At 40.3% G+C, this 20,290-nt stretch overlaps 1 protein-coding gene across 1 annotated transcript in view; it reads left to right on the top strand.

The window, feature by feature from the left end:
• NELL2 (neural EGFL like 2) overlaps positions 1 to 20,290 on the top strand; it is a 556,616-nt gene that overhangs the window by 90,946 nt on the left and 445,380 nt on the right. The window contains exon 3 of the mRNA XM_053719205.1: positions 1,295 to 1,445. Coding sequence (XP_053575180.1) covers positions 1,295 to 1,445 — 151 coding nt within the window. The remainder of the gene's footprint in view (positions 1 to 1,294; positions 1,446 to 20,290) is intronic.

Genomic DNA, 20,290 nt, shown 5'->3' with positions numbered 1-20,290 from the left:
ACAATAAATACAGAGTTAAAACCTTTATTAAAATTGAATATTGCATAAATATGCTTTTACATGCTTCCATCTACTTAATTGCGAAGGTCTGCAATGCACTCATATTTCTGTCTATATATGTGTACATATGTTTTTATGTGTTTATATGTGTATATTTATCTGTAAATACACATATAAATACATATGTAAACATATATAGACATATATATATGTCATATATGTAATCCATTTTATTAGATGGTGTTGTTATGAGAGTAGATGTATGTTGTATTGTATTTTTTATGTCTTTTGTGCCACTTTTATTTTGTTTTGCAAAACAGTTAACCAGAGCTCTGAGGTCACGCTAATCTGACACACGTTAACTTAAATAGCGCTCAAGCTATTGCGTTTACTTTTAAATTGTAATATAAGCAAAAAACCTGACGCCCCTCGTAATTACAATATTTTTCTGCTGTCTTCCATATCATATTGGAAGAACCTGTATTAGAACAGATAAACACTTAAATTGTTTTTCATTGGTCAAACTCCATCCACTACTTTTCTTATCTGCAGGAACCAATCTAGTCTTGAGTTTGGAGAAGAAAGTGCTTGCCACTGTCATTGTATTAACAAAATCCCATTTGGCTTTAGCAGAAAAGATAACAAACCTCAATTTAGAAAGATATGCTTGGCAAGGTTAAAATTATGAAGCTTGCCATGTGCTATTTCAGTTTCCAGAACTGGAAAATCCCCAATTTTCAGATATAAATTACAGGAAAAAGGGGCAAAATTGAAAAGTTGTTTTACTATGCATAAATAAGCATTTTATATTTCAATCTCAAACTGTTTACAGTCCCTTTTAAATAATATGAAAACTTCTACTATGATGTGAATTCAATAAAGAATGCACACAAGTTATTGTATATATAACTTCTAGAATTGTTTTAACTGTAGAGAAGAACTAGATGGTCTTTCTAGTTTGGGCATTTTTTAGTTTAACTGTTATAGCTAAAGATACACTGTACACAAATACATTATCTTATCCATATGAAGGAGTAACATCTAAACATACATAGAAAAAATCTGCTCTTTAATATAGATTAGATATTTGTTTGACTACTCTGCCACGTAAATAAATTCTTTTGTTCTATTTTACTTTGAGGATTCTTTTTCAGATAATCAATGTGTCAGTGTTATGCAGGGTCATGGATTTTCATTAGAACATTATTGCTCTCATTTGTATTGCAGTAAAACTCTGATGTTGAATCAGCTATGTGAACATTCATGTTAAAACATTTGTCTTTATTATTTTTAGATACATCTAGAAATCTAAAATCATCAACTGTAACAGCAGAAAAAGTTTATCAGAAGTTGAGAAACAGACATGAATTTACTATTTTGGTGACAGTGAAACAATCTGCTTTAAATTCTGGTGTAATTCTTTCTATTCATCACTCCGACCACAGGTATGTATTGCATTTAACAATACTAGTCTTATCGAGATTCTTTTTGGAATATACATAAGTTAAAGGGACAGTCTACACCAGAATTGTTATTGTTTTAAAAGATAGATAATCCCTTTATTACCCATTCCCCAGTTTTGCATAACCAACACAGTTATATTAATATACTTTTAACCTCAGTGATTATCTTGTATCTAAGCCTCTGCAAACTGCCCCTTTTTTCAGTTCTTTTGACGGACCTGCAGTCTAGCCCATCAGTGCCAGCTCCCAGATTACTTCACGTGCACGAGCACAGTGTTATCTATATGAAATAGGTGAACTAACACCCTCTAGTGGTGAAAAATTGCTAAAATGCAATCTGAAAGAGGTGGGCTTCAAGGTCTAAGAAATTAGCATATGAACCTCCTAGGTTAAGCTTTCAACTAAGAATACCAAGAGAACAAAGCAAAATTGGTGATAAAAGTAAATAGGAAAATTGTTTAAAATTACATGCTCTATCTGAATCATGAAAGTTTTTATTTTGGCCTAGACTGTCCCTTTAAAGCGACAGTATACACCAATTTTCATATAACTGCATGTAATAGACACTACTATAAAGAACAATATGCACAGATACTGATGTAAAAATCCAGTATAAACCCTTTTAAAAACTTACTTAGAAGCTCCCAGTTAAGCTCTGTTGATGAGATTAGGCTGGGAAACCCACTGAAAGGGGCTAAGAAAGTGGAAAGTGCAGACACTCCCCCCTCCTCTGTATATGAGAAGACCCATTAAACAAACAGGAGAAAGCAGGAAATCTGTATACTTTAGTCTACATCTGATACTTGGGGGCTTGGTTAGGAGTCTGAAAATCCACACAATTTTATTAAAAAAAAAAATTGTTAGAAAAAAACACTCACAGATGGGCTATTTAAATGGATCATCTACAAATTATTTGTGCAAAGAAAAATCTAGTGTACAGTTTCCCTTGAATGCCAATACATGTTCTTTTTGCACCCACGGATACATTTATGGAGAAAATATGTATTTTGTTTAATGATCTGACCTAATGACTGCATTACTGCATGTATATTTCCTATACCCATTATCATAACTGTTTTAAACTCTTTGTATTGAATTAATTTGAATCAAATGTTTATAACTATTAATTAAAAACATGAACAACCACCGCACTGCAATCTACCTTAACTGCTACTGTCCCTGCCACCAATCCTCAACTCTAAACAAACTAACCAGCCTCCCAAGCATTAATCACCTATATACTCTATAACCTTTCTCCTCTGCAATTAAACCTATCTGTGTCTTTCTCTAACAGAATAATAACCCTTAAACAAAATTTCCAACATCTAATTAATCATTATATTGATAAATATCTCATGTTAATCCTTATACACAATCCCCCACAACACAAGAACACCTCTGGGGGTCGATCCGATAAAAATCGTTGGCGACGCCAATATTTGCACGGGTTTGGTATCCTATATACGGCGTAACCTAGAAGTTACGCGCGTATATTTCTGCCGTCGCCCGTAGTTTTTTGGGCCATAGGCAGGTATACCAAACCCGTGCAATTTGGTATCCAATATACAGCGTAAGGACTTACGTGGCGAAAATGGAGAAATCTTACTCCATTTTCACTTCGCCACAAAAAGCAGCCGTAAGAAGCCTTACGCTGACTATTGGAGCCCCGTAACTCCCTAAACTGGCTGCTAAAATAAACCTAACACCTAACGCATGCGCAATGTCTATCTCCCTGTCAACCGCGATCTGCTAAAATAAACCTAACACATAACGCATGCGCAATGTCTATCTCCCTGTCAACCGCGATCCCCCGCCGCAATCCCTAATAAAGTATTTAACCCCTAAACCGCCGCCATCTACATAAACTAACCGCCTACTGTGAGCCCCTAAAACCGCCACCATCTAACTGATCTATCCCCTAATGTGAACCCCTAAAACCGCCACCATCTAACTGATCTATCCCCTAATGTGAACCCCTTACACCAATCAGCCAATCAGATTGAACTTGAATCTGATTGGCTGATTCAATCAGCCAATCAGATTTTTCTACCTTAATTCCGATTGGCTGATAGAATCCTATCAGCCAATCGGAATTCGACGGACGCCATCTTGGATGACGTCATTTAAAGGAACCTCATTCGTCGGGAAGTTGTCGTGCCGGAAGGATGCTCCGCGGCGGAGGAGCGAAGTAAGAAGATTGAAGATGCCGATTTGCTTGAAGACGTCGCCGATGGAAGAAGACTCTCTGCCGCTTGCTTCAAGACATCGCCCGGATGGAAGAAGACTTCACTGCCGCTTGCTGGAACACATCGCCCGGATCGGATGAGGAGTTCTGCCCGGCGGGGTGAATACAAGGTAGGGAGATCTTCAGGGGGGGTAGTGTTAGGTTTATTTAAGGGGGGTTTGGGTTAGATTAGGGGTATGTGGGTGGTGGGTTGTAATGTTGGGGGGTGGTATTGTGTTTTTTTTGCAGGCAAAAGAGCAGTTTTCTTTGGGGCATGCCCCCACAAAAGGCCCTTTTAAGGGCTGGTAAGGTAAAAGAGCTTTGAACTTGTTTTAATTTAGAATAGGGTAGGGAATTTTTTTATTTTGGGGGGCTTTATTATTTTATTAGGGGGCTTAGAATAGGTGTAATTAGCTTAAAAATCTTGTAATCTTTTTTTTATTTTTTGTAATTTAGTGTTTTTTTTTTTTGTAATTTAGTTTAGTTTATTTAATTGTATTTTTAGATAGATATTTGTAGTTTATTTAATTTATTGATAGTGTAGGTGTATTTGCAACTTAGGTTAGGATTTATTTTACAGGTAATTGGGTAATTATTTTAACTAGGTAGCTATTAAATAGTTAATAACTATTTAATAGCTATTATACCTAGTTAAAATAAATACCAAGTTACCTGTAAAATAAATATAAACCCTAACATAGCTATAATGTAATTATTAATTACATTGTAGCTATTTTAGGGTTTATTTTATAGGTAAGTATTTAGATTTAAATAGGAATATTTTAATTAATAATATTAATATTAGATTTATTTTAATAAGAGTTTAGTTAGGATGTTAGAGTTTGATAGGGTTATTATACTTAATATATATATAATATAATAACGATATTAACTATATTAACCCTAATATAATTAGGGTTAATATAGTTAATATATATAATATAATAACTATATTAACTATATTAACCCTAATATAATTAGGGTTAATATAGTTAATATAGCTGGCGGCGGTGTAGGGGGATTAAATTAGGGGTTAATACATTTATTATAGGTGGCCGCGGTGTAGGGGGATGTAGATTGTAGGCAAAAGAGCAGTTTACTTTGTGACAAAGCCCCTCCAAAAGCCCTTTTAAGGGCTGGCAAAAGAGCTGTTACTTTGGGGCATGCCCCGCAAAAAGCCCTTTTAAGGGCTGGCAAAAGAGCTGTTACTTTGGGGCAATGCCACGCAAAAAGCCCTTTTCAGGGCTATTTGTAGGGTTAGACTTAGGTTTAGTGGTAGGGATAGTTTAGTATTTTAGGGGTTAAATAATTTAATATAGATGGCAGCGGGGTAGGGGGATTAGATTAGGGGTTAATAATTTTAAAATAGCGGCGGGGTAGGGGCTCACTTTAGGGGGTAGGTAAGGTAGATGGCGGCGGTGTTAAGGGCTCACTTTAGGGGCTTATAGATTTAATATAGCTGGTGGCGGTTTAGGGGTTAATAACTTTATTAGGTAGCGGCGGGCTCCGGGAGCGGCGGTTTAGGGGTTAATACATATTTTATTGTTAGGATAGTGAGGGGGGGATAGCGGATAGAGGGTTAGACGTGTTGGGCTATGTTAGGGAGGCGTGTTAGACGTGTCGGGCTATGTTAGGGAGGCATGTTAGACAGTGCGGGTGATTTAGACTTTAGTCAGGTTTTGTAGGTGCCGACAGTTTCTAACGTGCCGCAAGTCACTGGCGACGCCAGAAATTTGTACTTGCGCAGATTTCTGGACATCGCTGGTTTGTCAGACTTACGGCACGTTAGCATCTGACGGCGACATATATGGGATAGCTCGAGTTGCGAGCTGAAACTGCGGGCGACGCGGGTTCCCTCGCTTGCGCCGCAAACTACGATCTATATCAGATCGCGCCCCCAAATTCTAAATGATTACCCCTTGCAGAAGAGTGGGTGGAATTATTTTTGACAGTGAGCCTCTTTATCTGTTTTTCTGGTTGCTTAAAGGGACATGAAACCCCAAAAGATGGCTTTTGTCATTTAGACAGAGCATACAACTTACTTCTATCATCAGACTTACTTTGTTCCAATGAAATTCATTCTTGAAGAGACACCTAGGTAGGTGTCTAAAGCACTACATTGGCAGGAAATAGTGCTGCCAAATAGTGCTCCAGACATGTGCATGCTCCTGAGCTTACCTCCATACTTTTCAATAAAAGATACCTAGAGAATGAAGGAAATGAAGGAAACATTGTTTAAAATTATATGTTCAATCTGAATCATGAGAGAAAAATTTACCCATCCAGGATTACATTATTATTATTATTATTTTTTTTTCATAATGGAGGGAACTATTCAGTATTTACTAAGAGGGATTAAAATGAAGAGGACTTGTTGCTCCTTATCTAGAAGTGGCTGAAGATAGAAGTTTTTTCTGTTGGACATTAAAGGGGCATAAAAGAAGCTAATTTGCCACCATAAATTATATGATCACTAAAAAAGGAGCAAAAGAATTCCAGAAAATGAATATACACCTTCCATTGTTTTATTTCTTCAGCACAGGGGAATTAAAGTGCTTGAAAGCATAGTAAATATATTAATTTCAGTAAAGCCCATTAAAGGGATAAAGGTAAAAAAATAAAATGTGCATTGGTGGATTTCAGTTTGAAATAAAAGCATTTTTGCAATATACTTTCATTAGATAAAATGCTTCTAGTAAAAGCTATTACTATTTTTCAGTGGCATACCCATATATCCTTTTAAGGCTGTGCACCAGTATTCAGAGAGTTAGGAGTGGTTTGCATGACACAAATTAAGTCTTCACAGACACAATACCCTCTACCCCTGCTCTTTGATTTTAAATACTAGTGCAATGGCCCTCACAGCATATGTGCGTATGCTGCTGGAAAATGTTAGTAGAAACATTTTTGCTAATGCATGCATATCTCAAGAATGCTTCTATTTAAAATTGAAATTCACAGATGAACATTTTAATTTTGACCTTTCTATCCATTTAAACAATGTGTTCATTAAAAATCCCCTTAAAGGGACATGGTAGCCAACTCTTTTCTTTGTATCATCTTCAAAAAGTTCTTAGCTTTATTTATATATATATATATATATATATATATATATATATATATATATATATATATATATATATATATATATATATATATATATATATATATAATATACCGTCCAAATTACAGTGTTAGCCCTCCTAGAGACATCCACCTGGGTGCAAATATATAATCAATAATCCTCCAAATAAATGCACTTACAGGTCTTTTTAACAGTGAACAAAAATATTGTTTTAATGGAACGTTGCATGCTGATGAAGGGGAATATCTCCCCGAAAACGTTCCATTAAAACAAGATTTTTGTTCACTGTTAAAAAGACCCGTGAGTGCATTTATTTGGAGGAATATATATATATATATATATATATATATATATATATATATATATATATATATATATATATATATACACACATATATTATGGATAAAAGATGGGGAGCAACGAGTAGTAGTAAATGGATCATTCTCAGATTGGACAAAGATAATCGGTGAAGTACCCCAGGGATCAGTGCTGGTCCCTATCATTTTTAATATTTTTATAAATGACTTGGAGCTAGGATTAAATAGTGACATCTCTATTTTTGCGGATGATACTAAGTTAAGTAAGGTCATTAGGTCAGAGCAGGATGAACTTTCGTTACAAAGGGACCTGCAAAAATTAGAATTATGGACAGGTAAATGGAAAATGAGATTTAATACGGAAAAATGCAAGGTTCTACATTTTGGAAGTAAAAATAAGCAGGCAACGTATTATTTAAATGGGACAAGACTTAGCCAAACACAGGAGGAAAGGGATTTGGGAGTAGTAATAGATAACAAACTAAAGATGGGTGCACAATGCAGGGCAGCAGCTTCAAAGGCTAATAAGATACTAGCATGTATTAAAAGAGGCATTGGCTCAAGAGAGGAAAGCATAATTCTGTCACTATATAAAGCCCTGGTAAGACTTCACCTTGAGTATGGAGTGCAGTTCTGGGGACCGGTCGCAAAAAAAGATATTGCAGAACTAGAAAAAGTTCAGAGAAGGGCCACAAAGCTAATAAGGGGATTGGAGAATTTAACCTATGAGAAGAGGCTAGCCAAACTGGGTCTGTTTTCTTTAGAAAAAAGGCGCTTAAGAGGTGACATGATTACTTTATATAAATATATTCAAGGCCCATATACAGAGATGGCAGAATCGCTTTTTATTCCAAGAAAATTGTTGGTGACCAGAGGTCACAATTTAAGGTTGGAGGAAAGGAGATTTAATCTCCTGCAACGGAAAAGTTTTTTCACTGTAAGAGCAATAAAATTGTGGAACTCATTACCAAAGGAGGTAGTGAATGCCAAAATTATTTGGATACATTTCTGTCTATAAACAAAATTCATGGATATGATTGCTAGTATTAAATGGGTCACATTTTAGTGGGATTATTTAAGCTTAACTGGAGCTTTTTGTATATATTTTTGTATAGGTTGAACTCGATGGACTTCGGTCTTTTTTCAACCTCATCTACTATGTTACTATGTGTATGTATATATATATATATATATATATATATATATATATACAACATATTTTGCTGTCCAGAATAAACCAGTTTTCTTACCATAATAACTGATGTGCCCCCCTTTTTGTGAATAAAGACTTGTCCTTATCAGTCAGTGAGGATTATTAAGAAATAGAAAACTAATACTGCACCATTAGTTTACAATTTAAACTAGCTTTATTTAAAAAAAATTCAGGAAAAAAACAAGCAACATTTTTTTTTTAGTTACTACATTTGCAATAATTACAGGTACATTTCTGTATGTTAATTTGATTTGTGAAATTACAAAATGTTTCTTAAGAAAACACTTATTGACTATATTCTAGTTCACATTCACTTTTTTCACATACTATTCATTTTTTCTTTGGCATATTAGCATATACACATTATAATTTACACATAATGCAAACACACTTGTTCTCATTCACATTTATTTTCTCACATTTTTTTCTCTCCTTTGAACAGTTTTAATAGAATCATTAATGATGGGTCCTATATAGTTTTTTGCGGTTTTCTTTTACATATTTTTAGCAGATATGTTTTATGTATATATTCTTATAATTTTATTGACAAGATGATTTATAACAGATGTAGTTATGTCGCGAATAGTTCGCCGGCAAATAGTTCCCGGCGAACATAGCTTGTTTGCATTTGCCGCGGCGGGCGAACATATGCGATGTTCGATCCGCCCCCTATTCATCATCATTGAGTAAAACTTTGACCTTGTACCTCACAGTCAGCAGACACATTCCAGCCAATCAGCAGCAGACCCTCCCTCCCAGACCCTCCTACCTCCTGGACAGCATCCATTTTAGATTCATTCGGAAGCTGCATTCTTAGTGAGAGGAGGGACAGTGTAGCTGCTGCTGATTTAATAGGGAAATCGATAGCTAGGCTAGTGTATTCAGTGTCCACTACAGTCCTGAAGGACTCATCTGATCTCTGCTGTAAGGACAGCACCCCAAAAAGTCCTTTTTAGGGCTAGAACATCAGTCTGCTTTTTTTTTTTTTCCTGTGTAATCTAATTGCAGTTGCCTGCCTGTCAGCGTGTGTGTCAGGCTCACAGTGTATACTGTGCCCACTTGCCCAGTGCCACCACTCATATCTGGTGTAACAGTAGTATACATTTAAAAAAAAAAAACAATAGTTTTTTGACTGTGTTAAATAATAGCAGTCAGTTTCCTTCACATGTGTGCGTTTCAGTGCCTGCCTGCCAGGGCACAGTGTCACCCCTGTGCAACTCATATCTGGTGTAACAGGAGTGTACATTTAAAAAAAAAAAAACACTTTTTTGACTGTGTTTAATAATAGCAGTTTCCTTCACACGTGTGCATTTCAGTTCCTGCCAGGGCACAGTGTCACCCCAGTGCAACTCATATCTGGTGTAACAGTAGTGTACATTTAAAAAAACAACACTTTTTTGACTGTGTTAAATAATAGCAGTCAGTTTCCTTCACACGTGTGCGTTTCAGTGCCTGCCAGGGCACAGTGTCACCCCAGTGCAACTCATATCTGGTGTAACAGTAGTGTACATTTAAAAAAAAAAACACTTTTTTGACTGTGTTTAATAATAGCAGTTTCCTTCACACGTGTGCGTTTCAGTGCCTGCCAGGGCACAGTGTCACCCCAGTGCAACTCATATCTGGTGTAACAGTAGTGTACATTTAAAAAAACAAAAATTTTTTTGACTGTGTTAAATAATAGCAGTCAGTTTCCTTCACACGTGTGCATTTCAGTGCCTGCCAGGGCACAGTGTCACCCCAGTGCAACTCATATCTGGTGTAACAGTAGTGTACATTTAAAAAAAACAACCGTTTTTTGACTGTGTTAAATAATAGCAGTCAGTTTCCTTCACACGTGTACGTTTCAGTGCCTGCCAGGGCACAGTGTCACCCCAGTGCAACTCATATCTAGTGTGACAGTAGTGTACATTTAAAAAAAACAACGCTTTTTTTGACTGTGTTAAATAATAGCAGTCAGTTTCCTTCGCACATGTGCGTTTCAGTGCCTGCCAGGGCACAGTGTCACCCCAGTGCAACTCATATCTGGTGTAACAGTAGTGCACATTTAAAAAAAAACAAAAAAAACACTTTTTTGACTGTGTTAAATAATAGCAGTCAGTTTCCTTCACATGTGTGCGTTTCAGTGCCTGCCAGGGCACAGTGTCACCCCAGTGCAACTCATATCTGGTGTAACAGTAGTGCACATTTAAAAAAAACAACGCTTTTTTTGACTGTGTTAAATAATAGCAGTCAGTTTCCTTCGCACGTGTGCGTTTCAGTGCCTGCCAGGGCACAGTGTCACCCCAGTGCAACTCATATCTGGTGTAACAGTAGTGTACATTTAAAAAAAACAACACTTTTTTGACTGTGCTTAATAATAGCAGTTTCCTTCACACGTGTGCGTTTCAGTTCCTGCCAGGGCACAGTGTCACCCCAGTGCAACTCATATCTGGTGTAACAGTAGTGTACATTTAAAAAAACAACACTTTTTTGACTGTGTTAAATAATAGCAGTCAGTTTCCTTCACACGTGTGTGTTTCAGTGCCTGCCAGGGCACAGTGTCACCCTAGTGCAACTCATATCTGGTGTAACAGTAGTGTACATTTAAAAAAAAACAACACTTTTTTGACTGTGTTAAATAATAGCAGTCAGTTTCCTTCACACGTGTGCGTTTCAGTGCCTGCCAGGGCACAGTGTCACCCCAGTGCAACTCATATCTAGTGTAACAGTAGTGCACATTTTTTAAAAAAAAAAAAAACACTTTTTTGACTGTGTTAAATAATAGCAGTTAGTTTCCTTCACACGTGTGCGTTTCAGTGCCTGCCAGGGCACAGTGTCACCCCAGTGCAACTCATATCTGGTGTAACAGACGTGCACTTTTTAAAAAAAAACACTTTTTTGACTGTGTTAAATAATAGCAGTCAGTTTCCTTCACATGTGTGCGTTTCAGTGCCTGCCAGGGCACAGTGTCACCCCAGTGCAACTCATATCTGGTGTAACAGTAGTGCACATTTAAAAAAAAAAAACACTTTTTTGACTGTGTTAAATAATAGCAGTCAGTTTCCTTCACATGTGTGCGTTTCAGTGCCTGCCAGGGCACAGTGTCACCCTAGTGCAACTCATATCTGGTGTAACAGTAGTGTACATTTAAAAAAAACAACGCTTTTTTTGACTGTGTTAAATAATAGCAGTCAGTTTCCTTTGCACGTGTGCATTTCAGTGCCTGCCAGGGCACAGTGTCACCCCAGTGCAACTCATATCTGGCGTAACAGTAGTGTACATTTAAAAAAAAAAACACTTTTTTGACTGTGTTTAATAATAGCAGTTTCCTTCACACGTGTGCGTTTCAGTGCCTGCCAGGGCACAGTGTCACCCTAGTGCAACTCATATCTAATGTAACAGTAGTGTACGGGTGAAGCAAGAAAAATCACCAGCGCTCTAGAAGGGACACTGGTATGGGTTGCCCAGCACCAATGGTGCAATAAGTGTGATGAATTACCAATATTGGTGGGAGTGTTGGTAATTGCCACATCAACAATGTAATTGTATGTATGAGAGTGCAGCAGGAAGTGGAGATAATCAGTGTACCCTTAATACTGTAATGAATAGCAATGAAAGAGAAAAAATCTAAGTACTTCTGCGCAGCTTCAAACAGTAATTAACATGTTAAGTCCAATATAATAGAGGAATTTGTTATAGTCTGTGATAATGAGTCTTTATGAATAATATATATATATATATATATATATATATATATATATATATATATATATATGAATGGTATATATTCTGAATTCATATGCAGTAAATCCCAGGCAAAAAAGAGTATAGTTGTCTTCTTACCGGAAGGTACCTCAATCACATGAGGTAATGTGTAGTCATATGGTATAGGTGTGGGTCTGTGGTCCGCCGCTGTCTGTGCTTGTTCTTTCCGTGCAGCCTTGTGTATGGTAGTCCTGGGTTAGGAACTTCCAATATCTTCGATGAATCTTGACAATATGGTAGTTGTCTCATCCCAGGGTCTTTCCCAGTTGTCTCACAGGCTGTGACTGAAGCTTTCTGTGAAGTTCAGAAAACAAAGCACCATCGGCTTCTCTCCTCTGTTTCACAAATTCTTTCTTGATTTTTTCAGCAACAAGAAATTCATCTCTTTCAACAGTTGGCACAAAATTACTCCCAATCACTCTCACCGCATATTGAAACTGCTGGGCCACATCAGCTTCACCCTTTCCCAATATCCGACAGCACAGGTTCTGCAGCAGGACGTTCAGAATAGCAGTTAGTTGTCTGCAAGCGTGTGTGTCAGGCCTACAGCGTCTACTCTGCCAACTTCTGCCAGTGCGCAGTGCCACTCATATCTGTTGTCACAGTAGCTTGCACTCATAGTACCACTAATTTAAAAAAAATGACAGGCAGAGGCAGGCCGCCCCGCTGGGGCCGTTGTGTTCGTGGTGCTGTGATTCCCTATGGCCCTAGAATAATGCCCAGTGTTCAGAGGCCACGTACCCTGAACTCGAACAGTTCTGAGGATATAGTTGACTGGCTAACACAGGACACCCAATCTTCTACAGCTTCTGCTCGGAACCTTGACGCACCATCCTCCTCCAGCTTAGCTTCGGGCACCTCTCAAGTTACCACTCGCCCGCCTGCCGCCACCACCAACACTAGCACCACAGCCGCTTCACTTGATCTGTCAGAGGAGTTATTTACACATCAGTTGGAAGAAATGAGTGATAGTGATGAGCAACCATTATTGCCAGAGGATGTAGATAACAGGGATATGTCTCAGTCAAGCAGCATTACACACATGGACGTACGGTGTGATGATGATGATGTTGTACCCGCGGCTGCTTCCATTGCTGAGTTGTCAGATACAAGTGAAGTGGTTGATGATGATGATGCGTCCGTGGATGTCACGTGGGTGCCCGCTAGAAGAGAAGAAGAAGAGAGCGAAAGTTTAGATGGGGAGACAGAGAGGAGGAGGAGACGAGTTGGAAGCAGGGGGTGGTCATTGCAAGGAGCTAGTGGCACCATCAGACAGCATGCATCGACAAGGGGGTCAGCCAGACAGCACGCCAATCAACGCATGCTGTTGCCACCACTAGAATGCCGTCATTACAGAGCTCAGCAGTGTGGCATTTTTTTTGTGTGTCTGCCTCTGACAACAGCGATGCCATTTGCAACCTGTGCCAAAAGAAACTGAGTCGTGGGAAGTCCAACACCCACCTAGGTACAACTGCTTTGTGAAAGCACATGATAGGACATCACAAACGCCTATGGGATCAACACATGAGTACAAGCAGCACACAAACTCAAAGCCGCCATCCTCCTCCTGGTCCAGCATCTTCAGCCACGTCAACCACTGCTGTCCTCCTTGCCCCCTCTCAACGATCCGCCACTCCATGTCTCGCCTTGAGCAGTTCCTGCTCATCTGCCCACAGTCAGGTGTCTGTCAAGGACATGTTTGAACGTAAGAAGCCAATGTCACAAAGTCACCCCCTTGCCCGGCGTCTGACAGCTGGCTTGCCTGAACTCTTAGCTCGCCAGCTTTTACCATACAAGCTGGTGGAGTCTGAGGCGTTCAAAAAATTTGTAGCTATTGGGACACCGCAGTGGAAGGTACCCGGCCGAAATTTCTTTGCACAAAAGGCAATCCCCAACCTGTACTCGATTGTGCAAAAGGAAGTAATGGCATGTCTGGCACACAGTGTGGGGGCAAGGGTCCATCTGACCACTGATACCTGGTCTGCAAAGCATGGTCAGGGCAGGTATATCACCTACACTGCGCATTGGGTAAACCTGCTGATGGCTGCCAAGCATGGAATGCGTGGCTCTGCAGAGGAGTTGGTGACACCGCCACGACTTGCAGGCAGGCCTGCTGCCACCTCCTCTACTCCTCCTACTCCATCCTCTTCCATAACCTCGTCGGCTGAGTCCTCTTCTGCTGCTGCGTCTTGCTCCACATCAACGACACCCCCCCAGCTCCCCAGGTAGTATTCCACATCCCGGATATGGCAGTGTCACGACGTCTTGGGGTTGACTTGCCTGAAAGTAGAGAGTCACACCAGACCAGCACTCCTGTCCGCCCTGAACGCACAGGTGGATCAGTGGCTGACTCCACACCAACTTGAGATCGACAAAGTGGTTTGTGACAACGGAAGAAATTTGGTGGCGGCATTGAATTTGGGCAAGTGTGTAATCTGATCGTACAATGCTTTGTGCATAAGTACCCAGGCTTACAGGACGTCCTGAAGCAGGCCAGGAAGGTGTGTGGCCATTTCAGGCGTTCCTACATGGCCATGGCGCACTTTTCAGATATCCAGTGGCGAAACAACATGCCAGTGAGGTGCTTGATTTGCGACAGCCCGACACGTTGGAATTCAACACTCCTAATGTTCGACCACCTGCTCCAACAAGAAAAAGCCATTAACCACTATTTGTATGACCAGGGTGCTAGGACAGCCTCTGCGGAGCTGGGAATTTTTTTGCCACGTTACTGGACACTCATGTGCAATACCTGTAGGCTCATGCGTCCTTTTGAGGAGGTGACAAACCTAGTCAGTCGCACCAAAGGCACCATCAGTGACATCATACCATTTGTTTTCTTCCTGGAGCGTGCCCTGCGAAGAGTGCTGGATCGGGCCCTAGATGAGCGTGAAGAGGAAGAGGTAGAGTTGTGGTTACCATCACCACCAGAAACAGCCTTATCAGCATCGCTTGCTGGACCTGCGGCAATGCTGGAAGAGGATTGTGAGGAAGAGGAGTCAGAGGAGTAATGTGGCTTTGAGGAGGAGGAGGAGGAAGACCAACCACAAAAGGCATCCCAGGGTGCTCATTGTCACCTATCTGGTACCCGTGGTGTTGTACGTGGCTGGGGGGAAGAAGATACCTTCAGTGAGATCACTGAGGACGAGGAACGGGACATGAGTAGCTCGGCATCCAACCTTGTGCAAATGGGGTCTTTCATGCTGTCGTGCCTGTTGAGGGACCCTCGTATAAAAAGGCTGAAGGCGAACGACCTATACTGGGTGTCCATGCTACTAGACCCCCGGTATAAGCATAAAGTGCCTGAAATGTTACTGAATTTCCACAAGTCTGAAAGGATGCAGCAGTTCCAAAATAAATTAAAAAGTATGCTTTACACAGCGTATAAGGGTGATGTCACAGCACAATGGGAATCTAACAGGGGAAGAGGTGAAAGTAATCCTCCTCCTCCCACCACCACGCCGGCAAGGACAGGACGCTTTACAGACGTGTTGTTGATGGAGGACATGCAGAGCTTTTTAAGTCCTACGCATCGCCACAGCCCTTCGGGGTCCACCCTCAGAGAACGACTCGACCGACAGGTAGCAGACTACCTTGCCTTAACTGCAGATATCGACACTCTGAGGAGCGATGAACCCCTTGACTACTGGGTGTGCAGGCATGACCTGTGGCCTGAGCTATCCCAATTTGCGATAGAACTTCTGGCCTGCCCCGCTTCAAGTGTCCTGTCAGAAAGGACCTTCAGTGCAGCAGGAGGTATTGTCACTGAGAAGAGAAGTCGCCTAGGTCAAAAAAGTCTAGATTACCTCATCTTTATTAAGATGAATGAGGGATGGATCCCGAAGGGACTGACAGTGGGCGATGCATTCGACTAAAAAAGGCCTGATGAGATGAGCTGCCTTGGGCTAAAAATGGTCCACACGCTGCTGTATTTTATCGCTGAATGCCGGATGACTTGCATAACTTATCCGCCACCAACTAGGGTTCAAGCCGCAATGTTTTAGGGCACTTTCTGTCTGGGAAACAAACATAAATTTTTCTGGCCGCTGCTACAGCAGCGGCTGCAACAATACCTAATTTTTCAGTCATGTGTACATGCATAATTTTTCTGGTCTCTGGTGCTGCACTGTGGCTTCAAAAACCTAACCAAAAAAAAGGCACATAACAGGGATTAAACTGATAGGAGTGGTGTGTTAAGTAGTACTATTCCTATCTGGTAGCACATTAGATTGCACACACAGTGCCCCAAATTTGAAGTAGGAGGTCCGACCAAGCATCTTTTTCCATCTCCCGGTTCCTAAAATCGATGCCATATACACGTCCCCTGATAGGGGGCGTAACAGGGATTAAACTGATAAGAATAGAACTACTTAACACACCACTCCTATCTGGTGGCACATTAGATTGCACGCGCAGTGCCCCAAATTTGAAGTAGGAGGACCGACCAAGCATCTTTTTCCATCTCCCGGTTCCTAAAATCGATGCCATATACACGTCCCCTGATAGGCGATGTAACAGGGATTAAACTGATAAGAATAGTACTACTTAACACACCACTCCTATCTGGTGACACATTAGATTGCACGCGCAGTGCCCCAAATTTGAAGTAGGAGGACCGACCAAGCATCTTTTTCCATCTCCCGGTTCCTAAAATCGATGCCATATACACGTCCCCTGATAGGCGATGTAACAGGGATTAAACTGATAAGAATAGTACTACTTAACACACCACTCCTATCTGGTGGCACATTAGATTGCACGCGCAGTACCCCTAATTTGAAGTAGGAGGACCGACCAACATCTTTTTCCATCTCCCGGTTCCTAAAATCAATGCCATATACACGTCCCCTGATAGGGGACATAACAGGGATTAAACTGATAGGAATAGTACTACATAACACACCTTATATTAACGCAGAAAGAGGCAATGCAGAGAGAGGAGTCTGAAGAAGAGGAGTCAGAGGAGGAAGACCAAACACAGCAGGCGTCCCAGGGGGCTTGTTGTCACCTTTCAGGGACCCTTGGTGTTGTACGTGGCTGGGTGGAGGAAGAGACCTTCAATGACATCAGTGAGGACAAGGAACGGGACATGGCTAGCTTGGTATCCAACCTTTTGCAAATGGGGAGTTTGCGTTGTGCAAATGGACTGTTTGTGGTTGTTTGCGGTGCGTTAAACGGGGAGTTTGGTCTGTCACTGTGAAGCGGGCGTAACCCTTACACTACCTGATCGATACAACATCATAACTGATGTTTTAAAGCATGTAATTCCAAACAATTTAGGAATGTTAGGTGATTTATGCCCTTTATGGATTAAAACCAGACTCTGCATCAACTATGTCATTTTCCATGGGAGTTTTGCCATGGACCCCCTCCGGCATGCCACAGTCCTGGTGTTAGTCCCCTTGAAACAACTTTTCCATCACTATTGTGGCCAGAAAGAGTCCCTGTGGGTTTTAAAATTCGCCTGCCTATTGAAGTCTATGGTGGTTCGCCCGTTCACGAACAGTTGTGGAAGTTCGCGTTCGCCATTCGCGAACCCAAAATTTTAGGTTTGCAACATCACTAATCAGATGTATTACCTACAGTTGATTAACTTATATGGGTACATATATAATACTAGAGTAAATATGTTGCTATATCAGCTGTGATAATTACTAATTGATACCAAGGGTTAAAATGTGTTTCCCTATGGTGATTTATAGGTTAAATGTATGAGCATATTTATGGTAGCACCTGCACTTAATGGATAGCCCTGACAAAGTGCTGTGGATATGGCACAAAACGTATAGGATGATAACTAATGCTGCAAGTGACTGCTAAAATGACTTTGTTTTTACTGCAAGCCAAATAAAAGCTATGTTTTATATATATTCTTCTTTGACGTCCACTTGGATTTGATCATGTTATGACTTACAGTATACAGGAGCTCTTCAAAAATAATAACCCAGTTGTATACAGTTTATATAATATTTATTACTAGCTGCCTGTAGCAATGAGAAACAAGCAATATATTTTTTAGTTACTATTTGCAATAATTACAGGTACATTTCTGTATGTTAATGTGTTTTGTGAAATTGCAAAATGTTTCTTAAGAAATTGTTTAATCAATTTATGATAAATTTGCTGCAATTGAATGAAAAATAATCAATTAAATATGTATCCAAAAAACACAAGGGAAGGTAGCACTCCCAAATGGGAAACCTTTATTGACAGAGCAACATTTCGAGGCTACTTGCCCCTTTCTTAAGCTACCATATAATGGCAAAAGCAAACAATTTATACACAACACATACACAGGGTGACCAATCTTCACAGCTTCATGGGGTAATGTGCTTGAATCACATCATGACATAACCTAACAATTAACATTCTCTAGTTTAACCCTAGATAGTCTAAAAGGAAAGAGTACACCCTGAGGAAACAGACAAAGAAAGCAGCACATTGGATGAGGGAAATCTAATCTGTCAAAAGACCTAAACTATCTAAAACAAAATACATAAAATATATATCAGTATTAGTGAACATAGTGTATATCACTTTAGATAACGGGCATGAGGTCAAAGTCCCTATTTAATCCCCTAGGGGCCATAGTACCCAAAAGCCATATCTACTTCACTTTCCTATAAAATAGGTCTCTAATTTTATCCCCCCCCCCCCCTTCTCAGCCTCTTTTTGACATGGTCTATAACCATAAACCTAAGTTGATTGGCTTGATGGGCTTTTTCTAAAAAGTGGGAGGGAACAGGGAGATGGGCCATTTTACCATTTCTGATATTAGATTTGTGTTGGCACACATGGTCCTTAACTTTTTGGGTAGTTTCCCCTAAATATAGAAGACCACAGGGACACTTGAGCGCATAAACCACTTATGTAGAATTGCATGTGAAATAGCCAGGTATTTTATACCGCTCCCCAGTGTGGGTATGTGAAATATCAACACCTTTAATCACACTTTTACACTGTGCACACCCCAAACATGCAAATGTGCCATTCCGGGGTTTGCCCAGAAATTGCTGAGTAGTATCCTCATTAGTAGTGTTGCCCTTCCTATAGGCAGCTTGTGGGAAATGCTCAAATTCCTTTATATTAGGGCATGCTTCCCTTAAAACATACCAATTCTTTTTTAGAATTCTTTACACCTGATCACTCATAGTACTAAAGGTAGAGACAAATGCCATCCTGTTTGTGTGAAGTTCCCTCTGTCTACCACTACTCTCACTAAGACTCTCTTGTATTGAGACAAGTTCTTGTTTTTTGTAGCCCCTTTTAACAAATTTCCTGAACATCTGCCCTTATCTTTCCTGTCGCCTCTCAGGATTAAAGACAATCCTGTTAACTTGAATCATCTGAGATTTCGGGACACTGTGAAATACTCTTGCATGGAAACTATCCTTATGTAGAAGTGTATTGTGGTCCGTAGGTTTTACATACAAGTCAGTCTCCAACTTGTCACCATTAGAGATGTCGCGAATTGTTCGCTGGCGAATAGTTCCCGGCGAGCATAGCATGTTCGCGTTCACCGCGGCGGGCGAACATATGCGATGTTCGATCCGCCCCCTATTCGTCATCATTGAGTAATACTTTGACCCTGTACCTCACAGTCAGCAGGCACATTCCAGCCAACCAGCAGCAGATCCTCCCTCCCAGACCCTCCTACCTCCTGGACAGCATCCATTTTAGATTCATTCAGAAGCTGATTACTTAAGGAGAGGAGGGACAGTGTAGCTGCTGCTAATTAATAGGGAAATTGATAGCTAGGCTAGTGTATTCAGTGTCCACTACAGTCCTGAAGGACTCATCTGATCTCTACTGTAAGGACAGCATCCCAAAAAGCCCTTTTTAGGGCTTCTTATTTTTTTTCCTGTGTAATCTAATTGCAGTTGCCTGTCTGCCAGCGTGTGTGCCAGGCTTACAGTGTATACTGTGCCCACTTGCCCAGTGCCACCACTCATATCTGGTGTAACAGTAGTGTAAATTTAAAAAAAAAAACTTTTTTGACTGTGAAACATCAGTCTGCTTGTGTAATCTAATTGCAGTTGCCTGCCTGCCTGCCAGCGTGTGTGCCAGGCTCACAGCGTATACTGTGCCCACTTGCCCAGTGCCACCACTCATATCTGGTGTAACAGTATTGTAAATTTAAAAAAAAAACTTTTTTGACTGTGAAACATCAGTCTGCTTGTGTAATCTAATTGCAGTTGCCTGCCTGCCAGCATGTGTGTCAGGCTCACAGCGTATACTGTGCC

This window comes from Bombina bombina, chromosome 6, assembly GCF_027579735.1.
Source record: "Bombina bombina isolate aBomBom1 chromosome 6, aBomBom1.pri, whole genome shotgun sequence".
NCBI lineage: Eukaryota > Metazoa > Chordata > Amphibia > Anura > Bombinatoridae > Bombina > Bombina bombina.
This window is presented reverse-complemented; position numbering and strand designations above follow the sequence as displayed.